The sequence below is a fragment of the Pygocentrus nattereri genome, chromosome 18 (assembly GCF_015220715.1).
Source record: "Pygocentrus nattereri isolate fPygNat1 chromosome 18, fPygNat1.pri, whole genome shotgun sequence".
NCBI classification, from domain to species: domain Eukaryota; kingdom Metazoa; phylum Chordata; class Actinopteri; order Characiformes; family Serrasalmidae; genus Pygocentrus; species Pygocentrus nattereri.
In genome coordinates this window covers 11,528,698-11,545,584 of record NC_051228.1, presented here as the reverse complement: position 1 = coordinate 11,545,584, position 16,887 = coordinate 11,528,698, and the positions used below count along the sequence as shown (strand labels likewise).

At 39.6% G+C, this 16,887-nt stretch overlaps 2 protein-coding genes across 2 annotated transcripts; both read left to right on the top strand.

The window, feature by feature from the left end:
• The first annotated feature begins 895 nt into the window (after positions 1 to 895).
• Positions 896 to 2,417, top strand: LOC108410534 (hydroxycarboxylic acid receptor 2-like). Its single transcript, XM_017681657.2, has one exon. It carries the CDS (start codon positions 966 to 968, stop codon positions 1,950 to 1,952), a length of 987 nt encoding a protein of 328 aa, XP_017537146.1. The 5' UTR covers positions 896 to 965; the 3' UTR covers positions 1,953 to 2,417.
• An 8,219-nt stretch (positions 2,418 to 10,636) lies between these two features.
• On the top strand, positions 10,637 to 16,313 carry LOC108410533 (B-cell CLL/lymphoma 7 protein family member A-like). The gene is made up of 6 exons (XM_017681656.2): positions 10,637 to 10,786; positions 13,047 to 13,128; positions 13,241 to 13,334; positions 14,375 to 14,512; positions 15,068 to 15,144; positions 15,232 to 16,313. Exons 1-6 carry the CDS (start codon positions 10,695 to 10,697, stop codon positions 15,304 to 15,306), a joined length of 558 nt encoding a protein of 185 aa, XP_017537145.1. The 5' UTR covers positions 10,637 to 10,694; the 3' UTR covers positions 15,307 to 16,313.
• Positions 16,314 to 16,887: the final 574 nt, after the last annotated feature.

Sequence of the window (16,887 nt, the reverse complement as noted above, 5' to 3'; positions counted from 1 at the left end):
TTTGTTGAAAAGACAAAGTGGCTATTCTTAACATTTAGGTTGCCGACCTCTGTGTGTGGAAAATTTCTTGGCACATATTAGGCCCCCATTGTCTGGAAACCACAGCTTATTTGAGTATTGTTGCTGATCATGCATATCCTCTGGCCACAATTTACCATATTCTAATAACTACCAGCATGATAATGCGCCTTATCACAAAGGAAAATCTCAGAGAAGCTACACGAACACAAACAAACGTGAGTTCAGTGAACTTTAATGGACTCCCCAGTCACCAGATCTGAAAAACCACAGTAGAGTACATTTAGGATGTGTTAGAATGGGAGTTTCACTGCATGAATGTGCAGCTGATAAATCTGCAGGAATTTTGTGATGGAATCAAGGCCCAGAATGACAAAGCAATGTTTCCAGTACCTTGCAGATCCCAGCCAGCCTGTCCTTAGAGGAAAGTGGGGTCCTAACCAAGGTTACAATTGTGTTCCTAATAAAGTGGCTGGTGAGTGTATATTTCAGAGTAATTATTTCTTAAAAACACATTAATGCAATTTAGGAAGGGTCATGATATCACAAGTGGAAACTTTAGCAGACCAATGCAAAGACATATTCAGGGAAAGCTCTTGTTTCTGTTTGCTCTCTGTTTCACTGGAAGGACTTTCCCCAAAGGACGAGTGTTGTGTGCCCCAGTGTACAATATCATAGTCTTAATCATTTTTTAATAATGTGGGCACCAGTTTGCACAAGGTAGGACACTATATTCCCTGTTGTTATACTCCCTCTTGAGATCATTTCCACACAGCACCTGGGTTTTGTTATCAGTGAACACGCTTACAGCAATATCATTTGCATGAGAGCAGACACAAGACCAAGTCCCTGAAGATTCAGTGGCTCACCAGGCGCAGAACAAAACTGCTGGGAAGTAAAGTTCTCTGACCAAAGTTCCAAGCTTGCTTGCTTCGTAGCTGCCCAGAATGGCAAACACTTCAGCGTGTTGTACTTTTGATGAGCCTGTTATGGACCAATTTCTACCCCCCATTCTCTTCCTAGAGTTCATTTTTGGCCTCTCTGGAAACATTCTTGCCCTCTGGATGTTTGCCTTCCACATGGACAGCTGGAAGCCCAACTCCATTTATCTGGCTCACCTGGCTGTAGCCGACTCTGTGGTCCTCTTCTGCCTGCCCTTCAGGGCAGACTACTACCGCAGAAGGAAGAACTGGATCTATGGAGATGCCTTTTGCCGAATCCTGCTATTCCTCCTTGCATCCAACAGGGCTGCTGGCATCTTCTTCCTCACGGCAGTGGCTGTGGATCGCTACCTGAAGATCGTGCATCCGCTCCACCGCATCAATCGGATGAATTTGACCTATGCTATGTGGGTCTCCTGCAGCTTATGGGTCGTTATCATAGCAATGACAGTCTACCTGCTGACTACTGAGCACTTTTACTACTATAATAATCGCACCCAGTGCGAGAGCTTCAACATATGCTTGGGGAACAATCCGCTCTCCAACTGGCACAACTCCTTCTACGTTATCCAGTTCTTCGTGCCCGCGACCATTGTAGTTTTCTGTACAGCCTGCATCACGTTGCAGTTGAGGAACAAGACGATAGACACCCAGGGCAAGATCAAGAGGGCCGTTCAGTTTATTTTCATCGTCGCCCTGGTCTTCATTTTCTGCTTCTTTCCCAGCACCATCTCTCGGGTCGCGGTTTGGATCCTGAAATCATGGTACAGCGAGTGCTCGTTCTTCCGTCAAGCAAATCTAGCCTTCTACACTTCGGTCTGCTTCACCTACTTCAATAGTGTGCTCAATCCTCTGGTTTACTACTTCTCCAGTCCTGCGTTCAGCGGAACTTTAAACAAACTTGTTCTGAAAATCAGAGGGAAAAAAACAGGGGAGCAAACCCCAGGAAAAACCTCCGACAGTGTGGTTACGGTAACACGCAATCTCAGCTAAAGTTACACAGAGAAATGTATATTGCATGACAGGATAATTGTCGTACATTACTGACCCAAACTTGGTCAAAAGTTTGTATGTTTTCAATAGCTGCGTATAAATGTATGAACTGACTATGATATAAGATATTAGTCCTGGGCAACATCACATGTTTCAAATAATTAGTAGGTTATTAGGAAACTGTAAATAAAAAATAAGAAATTGTAGATGTGTCCAGAATGATCAGTGACTGAGTAAGCTGGAGAGGATCCAGTTAAAATTAATTAATAAAATTAACATCCAGAATTCATGTGATCAAATTTGTAGAGATCAAATTTCAAAGCAGACTTAAGGGAAAAAAAGGAACTTCTGAAATATCAAATAAAACCCAAGTACCAAATTATGGTTCTATGACTTCTAACAATAGCAGAACTTTTTTTTAGCTACGACTGTATGCAAAAGTTTGGGTGCCCCTGGTCAAATGACGTTTTTTTAGATTTTTTTTTGTTGGGTAAAAAATAAGTACACATGCTCTATAGAGAACAATTAATTATTTAGTAATTAATTATTTAATTAATCTCCGAATTACTGTTTATTGACATTGACTTATATGGAAGATGTGAAAAAGTAATGGCACATTTTAGATTATATGTTTTTTTCTTCCAACATGTTAAGCTCAGTAAATAAACAAAACTGTGCACTAAAATAATGCCATTTTAAACATGTTCTGTGTAGAGGATGTGTTAACTTATTTTCACTTAGAAAATCAATTAAGAAAGTAATTGAACCAGGGGTGTTTAAACTTTTGCACACAACTGTATACGGAACTATTTTTAAAAGGATTCAATAAGAAGCATTTGCTCAAGCAAAGCACTGTTTAACCAGGCATTATGCATTCAAATGATTATTTGAGTTGACACTGTTCTACATATAAATGTTTTTTTTACTAAAGAACCCGTGATCATTTTTAAGAGTGTACCATTTGTTGAATAGTTATTACCATGTCTAAAATGACAGAAAATGTTAATATAACAAATGATACCACATTGATTACACTATAATGTTCTATCATTTTCCTTTGTGGTTCCAGTAATGTTTAGTTATTTCTCAATCTCTGTAGCTTTACTGTACTACTGCATCATGTTTGATATATCATTATGCATCATTATGGAATACAGTACAGGAGAATTTATTTAAGCTATATTAGTTATACCTCTAAGGTAGTAAATGTTACCGTCTCTGTATAGTTACATGAACACTGAACATTTTCCCTAAGATTTCCATACTTACACAAATGTAAATGATTTATGGCAATACATTAAAGTCAACATGAAATCAAAATGGACTTTATTTCCCTTGTTAGCTCATGTCTGTGGTCACATTAAGCACAATTTCTATCATTCAAAAGATAAAATTCCTCTTTCTGCTGAACCTTTGATTGACGTGTAGTGATTTGTGTCCGCCTCTAAACGCCGCCTGACGTTAGCCTGAGATAACAGCCGAGAAAAGCACACTAACCCCTCTGACTGGTCACCGAGCGAGAAGACCCCGGTGAAGCAGCTCGGGTATCTGGTCGTGTTGGTTGGTGCGGGTTTCTGAGGTTTTCTGCCGTGCTGAGAGACTGAGTGAAAAGGTGGGGGGTGGGGGGCGGTGGAGGATGATGAAGGAGCGCACACAAGAAAAGCACACACAGTCCATCTCTTGGTCAAACGTTAGGTCATTACACGCGTTCACTTCACTTACTTTCCTAAAGCGCTTTTGCAGTGAAAGTGTAAGAAAGCGATAACAGCGCGGATGCTAAGCTAACAGGTGAAAATATAGACACTGAAGACCAGTTTTCCACAGTTAATGAATCGTGTTTTAGAAATTATACCTCAAAATATTGTAGCACTTTAAGAAATATGCTTTTAATCGACTTATTCCTTTGTCCTCCCTGTGAAACGAACCGATTCTGCGGACCGTTAAGAGTTTAACTCCGTGTTTGTTCCGCAACGCGGAAGTCGAGATACTCGACTTCAATTTAAGATTTCTTTTATCCTCAGTTGCGTGATTCTTCTTCTGTTCGTTCCCTGCACAACCAGGCGTGTCCAGTGTCCGGCTCCAGTGTCAAATACGGCCCGTGGACAGGTCTTAGTTTCAGACTGTTGTAAATGGCCTGTCAGTCCGCTGTTTTGTGTTTGCTTGTTCAACTGATGGAGCGGAAGTTTAAGCACAGACTTAATATTGCGAACGGGCGATTTTGGCAAGATGGACATTTGAATACTTTTTATATAGATCCAAAGTAAATGTGTGTGCCTCATATGTCAAGACGGCCATGCATTCAATCGCAATAGCCACTAGTAAATCAACTGCAGCTGCCCGCGTCTCACGGCTCCAGCTTCTAGCAAATTCGGGGGTTCAGTAAATATTACAGTTTACTGATTTTTATTTGGTCTCACAAATTCTAATTTTGAACTAGTAAACACTTTAATAAGAATACTTAGCACATTAGTCACGTTTTGTTAGGATTAAGACAGTTATTTGTTTTAAGATCCAAATTGAATCCAGATTAGTAATCCAACAATACACAATCGAACAATAAAGAAATCTCATGCAAATTTTATACAGAGATATGAAAGCTTGTACACACTGATACGTTTCACACTGACCAGGGTGAACATGCTTTCTTCTGGTGGCAGATTTTGCTTTCTTATATTCTCAGGGAAAGTGAGCTTCAACAAAAGAGGTACAGTTCTTCAGCTCCTGCATCAGCCTCATTTTCAGCTCAACCATGACCGGAACTGCTGATAAGATCCTATCTTCTGTCTCTTTTATCACTGTTTCCATTGGCTCTCACTTTCAGGTTCCTACCCCTCCGTCTTTGGTTTCATCTTGGTCTTGTACTTGGCGTTCATGTTCAGTTTTTTCCGAAGCTCATCCAGCATCTCGACCATCTTCTCCTTCACGTGCTGGATCCCAATAGCAGTGAAGTAAATGTAATTCATTACTGTACTTAAGTAGTTTTTTCGTGTACCTGTACTTTACTGAAGATTTTCCATTTTGGAACGACTTTTTACTTTCACTCCACTGCATTTCGAGGTCAAATATCTTACTTTTTACTCTACATTTACATTTACATTTACAGCATTTAACAGACGCTTTTATCCAGAGTGACTTACAAGAAATCTAGACTATACTACTACCCTACACTTACTTTTTACGCTACATTATGCAAAATCTGTTGTTCCTTTTGGTTTGTGTGGGTATAAAACTGCAAAATGTCAAAACGAAAGAAGCACAAAGCAAGAACACCAATCAGGGCATAGCACACACTTTGTTTTGAGCTTGTTTTGACCTGTTGGACATACCGACCCAGTGCAAGCACATGGTTAAACTTCAGTGGAGGAGAGAGTCTGGGAGACTCTATTCAACATAAATGATGGAACTAATCTAATTTTGTCTAAATAGACCACAACATAGAAACACGCACCCATTTGCAGTCGTGACTGACGTGTCTTTTTTCCGAATTTATACAAACCCTTTTTCATTTTATGGTAAATGTTGTGCTAGTTTATGTTTATGAACAGAGACCTACAGATCAATATAGTAAAGGAAAAATGTGTGAATCTGTGTTTAAAGCAAGTTTTTATTAAACTTGTAACTAAGTTGCAAACAAATTTTAAAATGAAACTTTGCTTGTTTGTAAAAAGTGATTTCAGCGCCACTTGGTTCTACCTGATGGAAATGGTTTGCCTTCAGTGTTTTGTGCTTATGATCATTTAAATAGACATCAGCGTCACTAATTAATGACATTCTATTATAAGACTGGTTTATCAAGAGTGACACCTAAAATTAGTTAATGTAGCAAGAGTCTTCTTACAAAAATGGTAACAGGACTTTAGAGTCTTTATTAATCTTTTAGTACTTTTACTTTTGATACTTTAATACATTTGAAGGCAAATACTTTTGTACTTTTACTCAAGTGGAGGTCTAAAGGGAGGAACGTCTACTTTTACTGGAGTAATATTTTACCTTGAGTGTCTCTACTTTAACTCAAGTACATGATTTATATACTTTGTCCACCACTGCTTATCATTCCACTGCAATGTTGAAGTATAATACTGCAAATGTGATTTTCTGCATGCAAAATATACAGTGTTTCCCTAGTGACATCACTGTGAGTGTTATATCATCACATAATAGAACTGTTATTTAGAATGTTACTTAAACTCGCAGGCATCAAGTGACAGCAGCTTGTGAATGTTAATACAATACAAATCCACACAGCATCAAAATCGAACTCTGAAAATTATTTCTAATAATATGCATTCTAAGTATGCACTCTTTTTAATAAAAGATGTGGAACTGAAGCATTTAACCCAGTTAGCAGACCACCTTCTAAATGTGCACAGACATGAACAATCAGTGTCACATTGATGTGAAGCCCTCACACAAATATAGAGGATAAAATGAATCAGCTTTAGAAATTTTTTATTTGTCACAGACCACAATTGCGGCAAAAAGCGACAATCGCTTTTCCCTTACATAAAAGCACAGACCCCGGTGTTCCTAATATGGCCATGATTCTGACTACAGAATTATGCATGACTTCCTGGGTTTAAAGCTGGCATCAAATTTGAAAACATTGAAATTAATTGCCTTCCAGTTTCCCCCAAATCATGCTCAGTCGCTCCATTCCTTCTGCTCTCATCCTCCCTACCATTCATCCAAGCTCTTCCAGGGAAGTACATGAGTATAGGAAAAGTTCCCACATGTAGCTTTTTTTGAATTGTGCTTAAATCTGAGATTCCATCTTGCATCATCAAATTATTTACTAAAGAACTATAATCAATTCAATCTGCTGTGACATCATAAATATATACTAGCTGTGCCACAAACCACCGCATTGATAGTTCTTGAAATCTTTGAGCTTTTCTACATCAGTTGTCACTGAGAAAATCTCAACGGAAGTTATGATGAACAAAAAAATCACATTAAATGTCTTTGATGTAGAAAGGATACTGAGGTCTGTTCTGGGATATTGCACAAAGTTTTTGCTGGGGGACGTACCATGAATGTATTTTTATGTTCACACCCAGATATTTTGAGACGGGTAGACGAGGACGACTATAATTTTATATTTTAAAGTTCAGACTATGCTTTAATGTATGGTGGTAGTAGGAGCGGAGAGAACCCAGATAATGAGGACTGGAGTTCTGGGCATCTACTGCTTGGAACTAGAAGGCTGAACACCCTCCTTCCTGGCCCCCTCTTTTTGAACTGTGGTCAAACTGACAGAACTGAGGAACAGGGTGGAGATGGGGTGGTGGTGGGGATTGCATGAACGTCATCATTAGGAACAGAAGGTAAAGAGGGTGTTAAATTGTAAGAATGAGGGATTTTAGGCCTCGTCCTACCCTGACGTTCCACTTATTCTCTAACCCCATTTAAAGGAGATGTGTGTTACATGTAGTGGCATCTAGTGGTGAGGGTGCAGATTGCAAACAACTGAATGCCCCTCCCTCACCGTCCCTTTCCAAGTGTGTAGTAGAACCTACGATGGCCATCAGGTTTTCTGCTGTCATCACCTGTCTTTGCTTCTTCATGTTTTCGTTTCTTTGACGATGAGGATTCATCCTTTCTTGCTTTTTCTTGTGCTAAATTATAAGTACTGTCCTCTGTTTGTCAAATTTTGGGTTCTCAAACTTATCACAACACAAAATGATTAGCCAGCATTGGCAGTAAACACTGATTCTTCTTCTTTCTGTGTTTTCCAACCAGTGCTATAGTGTCAATAAATTTAAGGTGCCACTTTAACATAAAAACACAAAAGGCACTTTCTAGAGCCAGTGTTTGGTTTGTCTGTTTTTGGCTATAGTAGAAACATGATGGCACAACATGGCAGCCTCTGCTGGAAGAAGACCTGCTTTCATATGTAGATATGAAGGGCTCATTCTAAGCTAATAAAAAAACACAATGATTCGCAATTATAGATGATTATACACAAGTGAAAACTAGTTTATAACTAGTGTATAGTATATTTCTTATTTGCCTATAGACTGCCCCCAATCTTACACACTGTACCTTTAATGACATGGAGTAACACTTTAACATATTTCAAAAAGGGTGCAGTTTTATCAAAATATCTTTAGGTAGCTTGGTTTAGTTATCAGTTAATAAGATAAAAAACATCCAGATCGCCATTTGATGCAGATGAAACACTTTTCTTGTAGAAATATGAAAATATCAGCTGATTGACAGACTGTTACTGTGCTTGATAAGAATGTTGAGATAGGCTACAGCTGTAAAGCCAAAGCACAAACAATGGTAAATCCAGGGACGCGTGTCTGCTGAGGGACTGCACTAGCACCCCCACATGTCAGTATTGCAACTGTTAAAAACAGTGATAATAATACATTAATACATACGCATAGTTTGAGTGTAGCAGCAACCCACCGCTTGCTTTAATTATATAGATTTAGAATCTGCCTTGCAGTATTTAATTTATGATGTAATTTCATTAAAGTGAACTGAATCGCTCAATGCAGGCATTTTGGGGGCTCAAAGCTAAAACACATGCAGGTTAAGGTGCAAAGAGTGAAAGTGAGTGCAGAGATAGAGGCCCATTCTGAACCCCAAAGCCATTGACATATTCACTTCTAATAATTGACTCTTTAATACACTGCTCAAAAAAATAAAGGGAACACTTAAACAACACAATATAACTCCAAGTAAATCAAACTTCTGTGAAATCAAACTGTCCACTTAGGAAGCAACACTGATTGACAATCAATTTCACATGCTGTTGTGCAAATGGAATAGACAACAGGTGGAAATTATTGGCAATTAGCAAGACACACTCAATAAAGGAGTGGTTCTGCAGGTGGGGACCACAGACCACTTCTCAGAACCTTTCTGCTTTCTGGCTGATGTTTTGGTCACTTTTGAATGTTGGTGGTGCTTTCACACTCGTGGTAACATGAGATGGACTCTACAACCCACACAAGTGGCTCAGGTAGTGCAGCTCATCCAGGATGGCACATCAATGCGAGCTGTGGCAAGAAGGTTTTCTGTGTCTGTTAGCGTAGTATCCAGAGGCTGGAGGCGCTACCAGGAGACAGGCCAGTACACCAGGAGACGTGGAGGAGGCCGTAGGAGGGCAACAACCCAGCAGCAGGACCACTACCTCTGCCTCTGTGCAAGGAGGAACAGGAGGAGCACTGCCAGAGCCCTGCAAAATGACATCCAGCAGGCCACAAATGTGCATGTGTCTGCACAAACGGTTAGAAACCGACTCCATGAGGATGGTATGAGGGCCCGACATCCACAGATGGGGGTTGTGCTCACAGCCCAACATTGTGCAGGACGCTTGGCATTTGCAAGAGAACACCAGGATTGGCAAATTCGCCACTGGCGCCCTGTGCTCTTCACAGATGAAAGCAGGTTCACACTGAGCACATGTGACAGACATGACAGAGTCTAGAGATTCCAAGGAGAGCGATCTGCTGCCTGCAACATCCTTCAGCATGACTGGTTTGGCATTGGGTCAGTAATGGTGTGGGATGGCATTTCTTTGGAGGGCCGCACAGCCCTCCATGTGCCTGCCAGAGGTAGCCTGACTGCCATTAGGTACCGAGATGAGATCCTCAGACCCCTTGTGAGACCATATGCTGGTGCGGTTGGCCCTGGGTTCCTCCTAATGCAGGACAATGCTAGACCTCATGTGGCTGGAGTGTGTCAGCAGTTTCTGCAAGATGAAGGCATTGAACCTGTGGACTGGCCCGCCCATTCCCCAGACCTGAATCCGATTGAGCACATCTGGGACATCATGTCTCGCTCCATCCACCAATGCCGTGTTGCACCACAGACTGTCCAGGAGTTGGCGGATGCTTTAGTCCAGGTCTGGGAGGAGATCCCTCAGGAGACCATCCGCCACCTCATCAGGAGCATGCCCAGGCATTGTAGGGAGGTCATACAGGCACGTGGAGGCCACACACAATACTGAGCCTCATTTTGACTTGTTTTAAGGATATTACATCAAAGTTGGATCAGCCTATCGTGTGTTTTTCCACTTTAATTTTGTGTGTGACTCCAAATCCAGGCCTCCATTGGTTAATAAATTTGATTTCCATTGATGATTTTTGTGTGATTTTGTTGTCAGCACATTCAACTTTGTACAGAACTTTGTACAGAAGTATTCGATGAGAATATTTCATTCATTCATTCAGATCTAGGATGTGTTATTTGAGTGTTCCCTTTATTTTTTTGAGCAGTGTATATATATGTCCCTGACCTTTCAAGATACATGCCCATATATCAGATTTTCCTATGGGATGTTTCAGATAAACAAAACATCAATTAGAAAACAGCATTTTTCCGGGCCCAGCCTATCATTACACTTTTTCAACAGTGTAAATACATGTTTACCGTAGAGTTAATTTTGAAAAACCACAAAAACTAAAATTTTTTGAGTTACGGGCAAAATATAGTAGTTTTAATACGTTGTCACGTCATAATTTCATGAAGTTTTGCTGTGAATTGGTCGTGTTTTATTAGTGTTTTAAGTCTTTAGCTCGAACGTAAACACTGCGCAGATGTTACAAGATCTATTCGTTTGGACTTGCGAATCGGTTCACCGGTTTATTGAAAACAACCGATTCAAACCAAGTGAATCGTTCGCTAGTCAGGCAGCGCTATATAGCAGAACTGATTCAAAAGAGCCGACTCAGGAAAGCTGTTGTTGGCCGTTGTTAATCAGCAGTAGCAGCAGTGTCGGTAGCAGCGATGTCTGGTCGGTCGGTCCGCGCAGAGACCCGAAGCAGAGCGAAAGATGATATCAAGCGGGTCATGGCCGCCATTGAGAAAGTACGAAAATGGTAAGGAGGAGGTTGGATAGATTTGTCCGTGTATGAGGACGAGCTCACTGTGGGGGTTGGGGGGAGGAGAGATGGAACAAACGAGAACCACAAGGTGGGGGGCGGAGGGAGAGAAACAGAAAGAAAGCAGTTTTAGACCGAATTTCTCAGTGAGCCGAGCACCGATAAGCTGTTTGGAAGCTCCCGAGGCTCCTCAGTGCCGCGAACAGCCGAAACGACTCGCCGTTTCGGACATTTTCGTTTTCCTCTCACGGCTGTGCGGGTTGAACACAGAAGCCATTTCGATGAAGCCGTTTGTGCGGTCTGGCGCGCTGTGCGGCTCTCAGGCGGCACTGATACCTACAGAAACTCCCTCGGCTCAGAAGTTTAAGAGCAGCACGGCGCTCCGCGGTGACTGACTGACTGCTTTTACTCAGACTGCAGGTTTAAATTTAGCGCTTTAGCCGCTCGCCTTGTCTCAGACAGCCTGAGTGGGGGAGGGGGAGGAGGGCTAGTGCGGCTCTGTTAGCGCTGCTTCACCAACTTACAATATCTATTAACTACACAATCACAACACAGCAAACAGCTTCACGTGCTGTTTTGTTCATCTACACTACACTCTTAAAAGTGCTTCTTCAAGGGTACTTTAGTAAAGGCAACAATTCTATTTATAAGTTCTTTATAGATCCTCTTCATGGCTCTTTGCATTGTAAAATGGTTCTTCACTGTGGTTCTATATAGAACCTTTTTGCAAAATAGTTCAGTATAGCACCTAAGGGTTCTATTGTTAAAAAGTTTAACAATAGAAGAACCCTTTCTGGTGCTATATAGAACCATCTTCAGAAAGCAGTTTCACCATGCAAAGAGCCATTTGAGCACAAAATGGCTCAATACAGAAACTCCAGGCTCTAAAGAGACCCATTCATTTTTCTATAGACCCTGTGAAGATCTTTTTTATTTTAAATATTTAAATATATCTTTTTATGTTTTATACCATTTAAACGTTTGGAATCACTGTTCAATAGTTTGGAAGCAGTGTTTTCAGTCATATAAAACAAATTGTGTTACATATAAATATATAAAATGATTTAAATCTACTAGTCCTGTACAACACAGACTTCAGAGCAGTCGTAGGTCAGTAGGAAGCTGCAATTCACTGAAAATTGAAACTTTATATATTTCCATATCTCTGACAACAGCCCTAGAAGATTGTAAAATGAATGAGAAAGCTGAATACCAAGTTAATAATCTAAGTAATAAACATGCAGAATTCATCATATTTCACGAGTGGAGATCAAATCTCAAAGCAGATATCTTGACAAAAATAACATAAGTAGGTATTAACTGTTTTTTTAATTATTTTTTTATTATTTATTATTTTTTCAGTATTTAATGTATCTCTTGCGTTAATACCTGCTTCCATACTGACATTCTGTTCAGGAGACTTGCATCTAGCTTTTTAGAGGTATCTTCAGGGCTATTTCTACACATCTCAAAAGCTCGGTAGTCGTTGGTTGTATTTTCTGCCTCTCACAATCCAAGCAGTCATAAACACATTCAGTAATGTTGAGGTCTGGACTCTGGGGTGGTCAGTCAATCGTTCTGAGAACACCTACAGCGTCTGTGCTTGATTTGCACATTTTCTTCTTCTTTGTCTATTTCTTTTTCACAGTAATGGTTTCTTGACAGCTACACATCCTTTTAAACCCATAGCACCAAATTGTCACCTCACAGTAGAAGGATTTTTTTAGATGTGAAGCAGCTTGATTTTCTCCTGGCAAACATGGAAGCTTCAGGTGTTGTTTATCTGGTGGTGACAGTTTTGGTGTCTACCTGGTTTTGCACAGTTGTTTGGAGTCCCAATTTCTCTATATAAGAATTTTTTAAACTCTAGTTTTTTTTTTTTCATTTCTTTTAAGCAAGTGGATAATTGTACCCGATCTCAGAAATATCTTCTGAAAAATGAATAATGTCACTTAATGGCTGTTTTGATTCATAATTAAATAAATGAAGGATGGTCCTGACTTTTGCATAGTATTGCATGTGTCCATCTATATATTTATTTAACTTATAATTAAAGTTTAAGGGTTAAAAAAAACTTTCTATAATTAAATCATGTAGGCAAATAAGATCCTTATGTAGCTTAGTACACAGTAAAAATCTTCCATTCTGCCACTGAATCTGCTGTTCCTATCATGTTATCTTGCAGTGTGCTCAATTTTATGGTTTTGGTTGTTAGTTGTTAGTGTTTTATTACATGTTGTTAAATGCTGCTTGGCAGGGAGAAGAAATGGGTGACCGTTGGAGACTCTTCACTGCGTATTTTCAAGTGGGTACCGGTGACAGAGCCGAGGGCAGACGATGTGAGTCCCGTATTTGACTACTTAATACAAATTCCCCTTTAGTTACTTTAGTTAAATAATAAAACATCCTTTACCTGGATGGCAGACTAACGTTCTATAATCTGTCCTGCAGAAAAATAAAAAGAAGAAAGGCAGAGATGAGAAGTATGGCTCAGAGGTCACCACTCCAGAGAACAGCTCCTCCCCTGGAATGACCGACATAAATGGTGAGTCAGTAATGACCAGGGGCTTTTAGTGTCTTAAAAAGAATATCTTCTTAAATGTGCCTTTTTTCTTAACTACATACATAGATAAGATAAATTACAGTACTTCAAAAATAACTTTTCACTGAGGAGCAAGCTATTGTTTCTGTGCTATTCCTGAAAAATATATACATAGTTAATATAAATTGTAACACACTTATCATAGACTGTGAGATTTAACAGGGTAAACTATGTAAACTGTAACATTTAATGCTTTTATTAAAAAAATTCCTGTTGGCTGTTTCTTGCACCATCACTTCTAGTTCTTTGCTAAAGTTCTGTGAACATTGGGCTTGATTTTGTTTTACCTTCATTTTGCTGTCCTCAGGTGCTGATGTGATTAAACTGAATAACAGGTTTAACAGAAATATAGTATAATTTCTGGTGATCTATCAGATGTAACATGATATTGATAGTGTACATGACACATAATCCATAGCCTACTTTCTAAAACAGATAGAATAAAAATGAAAAATAATAAAATAAAAGATTTCTTAACAGAATATTCTTAAGATAAAATCAAATCTTAAGTTTGTTTATGAGGACTGCATTTAATAACATTCTTTCTTAATGTTTGTCTTAGAAGTTGTTTTCTTAGGAAAGCTTTGGGGAATCTGGCCCTGGACTAGTTGACCATTTAGAGCACAGGTGATTTGTGTAAATTAGTTTTAAAAGCACAGTAGCAATACACTTTAAAAGCTGTAAAGTTGTAAAAATGAGGTAAAACTGAATTATGATTGTTTTGGCGCATATAAACACACAAAAGTAGAAAAATAAAATACAGGAAAAATGCAGAACATGGATCCTTTAGACCAGGGGTGCACGATTCTGGTCCTGCAGGGCTGGTGTCCAGCACAGTTTGGACTCAAACACACTCACTCTACCTGTAATCAGTTCATTTGAGTGGGTAAATTGCCAAACTATGCTGGACCTCCGGGAACTGAGCTGTACACCCCTGCTTTAGACTTTCCACACAAACACTGTGTTTGTCTTGAATATAACAGATGAGAACAGCAATCAAAGCTCCATTGCTGACACCTCTCCAGTGAAGCCGGATAACAGCTGTAGCACAAGTCCAGCACCAGAGGCCACTGCAGCGTCTCAGAGCAATGGTGAAAATAAAACACCATCCCCTGACCACGGTAACTGTATGACATCCCCTTAACATTCCCATCTGTAGTTTTGTTTGTTTCCTATTTCACATTTGTATAACTTGAGAATGCACAACCTGGCAAAGGACAGTTTGTGGGTGTTAGATGTTTTAATCCATGATTGTGTTTTATAGGGTTTTGTATTGATGATAAATTTACTGGTGTATGTTACTGGTAAATCGGGAAAACGTCATGGAAAATTAAAAGTCCGTTTATGAAACCCAAGCTTTATGAAAAGGAGCCGACTTTAAACTCACTGTTTTTGTGATATCATGAAATCAGTTTATTTATATCCACATATTGAACTTGGAGCAGTTTAAGTAGTGTCTCAGCATGAACTGCTTTTTCAATGAGGCAGGGGAGCCAATCAGAACACGTTATTTATGTATATCAGTCTTAAAAACACACTGCTTAATCCTGAGTAATAGGAAAGAGGTTGGAAAAAGTGCATGATCAAAAAATGATGGTCCACACAAATGTCAAAAATAGAGTCTGGAGAAAGAAATCCAAGTAAATCTGTAGTTCATAATTTTATCATTTTTACAGGTAAGAGCAACTCCACCTCCTCAGAGACCTCAGCACCAGAGAAGGAGGCTTCATCAGAAGCTTCTAAAGTAACTCAGGTAAATTCCAATGCGTGACTCATTTTTGCCAAACTGTTGTTTTAACACAGAGTCATGTTTCCATGTTGCTTCTTGTGAATTCATTAGGAATTGGAAGAGGAGGCACCACCAAGTAAGAAAAGCAAACAGGAGTCTTCCTCTCAGGATTGTGGAGAAAGCTGAAGTCCTCTCATCCTTCTGGGTGAAAAGTAGCCCCCATTTCAGCCCTCTTATCAAAATGTTCAGACACCGTGTTGCCAAGGAAAGCTTCGCCCTTTCACCCTCTCCTCCATCCTCCTGCTAGTCGAGTTTTCGGGAAAGGATTTTACAGCCATCACTGTGCCTGTGAAAGATCTATGAACACTGACCTCCACCTGTGAGACGCTGTTCTCTGCGATCTCGACCCCAAGTCCACCCCCCCCCACATACGAAGCATTGTGTTTGATAAGACGCATCGGTGCACTTCCTAGATTGGTCATGCGGTTTTGCTGCTGTAGTTGTGGCTGTTTTAAGAAGCCTTTCACTTTGGTTTTGGATTTATTTAAATGCTTGACTTCTTTTGAAACGATTAACGGAGATGTTTTGTGTCTATTTGAGAATTTAAGCACATTCCTACTGATGATTTTTTTAATTTAAATTATTTTTACCTCTCAAAAACGTATGTTATAAGCGTCTTGTCAGTCGTGCACTGACACTAGATTGAAGTTATGATCTTAGTAACCACGGCTGCACCTGCCATCTAAGAGCAGTTCTGTTGCTGTTGTCTTTTTCTATGTGGTTTTTCAAGGTGTCAAATGAAGCAGCAGTTACTGAGGAGCTGAGTGGAAAACTGACATGAAGTTTCATATAATGCATGTGAATTACTACTACTTGTAAAGGGTTGTAGAGGGGATTTTAGCAAAACATCTGTTACAATTAAAAAAAAACCTATAAATATACCTCATTTCCAAGCTGGAACTTTGCTAACGCCAGTGGAAAATAGATTCATTATATTCCGTAAACCAGCATAGTTGGAATCCATTGATATTTGCTGTCAAAACAACCTCAGAAAAGGCCTTTGGGTAAAACTGGGAACATTTTTGAACAGAATTTTGAACATAATAGGCTTGCATTTATTTATTTCACAAAAAGTACTGTTTAAATCATGTTCAAATGTTTCAATTAAAGATATTACTGTACTGTCTCATTCACATCTCTGTGCTGGCATGTTGCCAAGAATTTTATTTTCTCTATCGCTCAGTTTCCATGTAGTTTTTAGTAACCTATTCATGATCAGATCTCACATTCACAATGAAAGGTCAAGTTAAGCATTTAAATATGTAAATGTAATTGTTCTTAATCAGCGTTTACATGTATTTTTCATTTCCTCTGAATTGGTTTATTCATCACTGGCTGCACCGGCAAAGGACTCATCAAAAATTGAGCAGGCTATTTTTGCACTTGTTTTGGAGCTCTGAAAGGTTGGTGTTGGTGGCATGATGGATATGTACAATGACATGCAGAAGTTTGGGCATCCCTGGTCAAAATTTGCTAAGCAAGTAAGAAGATCTGATTCCCAAAAGGCATAAAGATGACACATTTCTTTAATATATGAGCAAGGTTACTTTTTACCACATCTTGTACAGTTTCAAAAGAAAAAAGGAAAAGGGCCCGAAGCAAAAGTTTGTGCGTAGTCAGTAACACCCCCTTTGGCAAGGGTCACAGCACAACACTTTTGCAGACAGTTAAGAGTCTTTCCGTTCTTGTTTGGGAGAATTTGCCCAT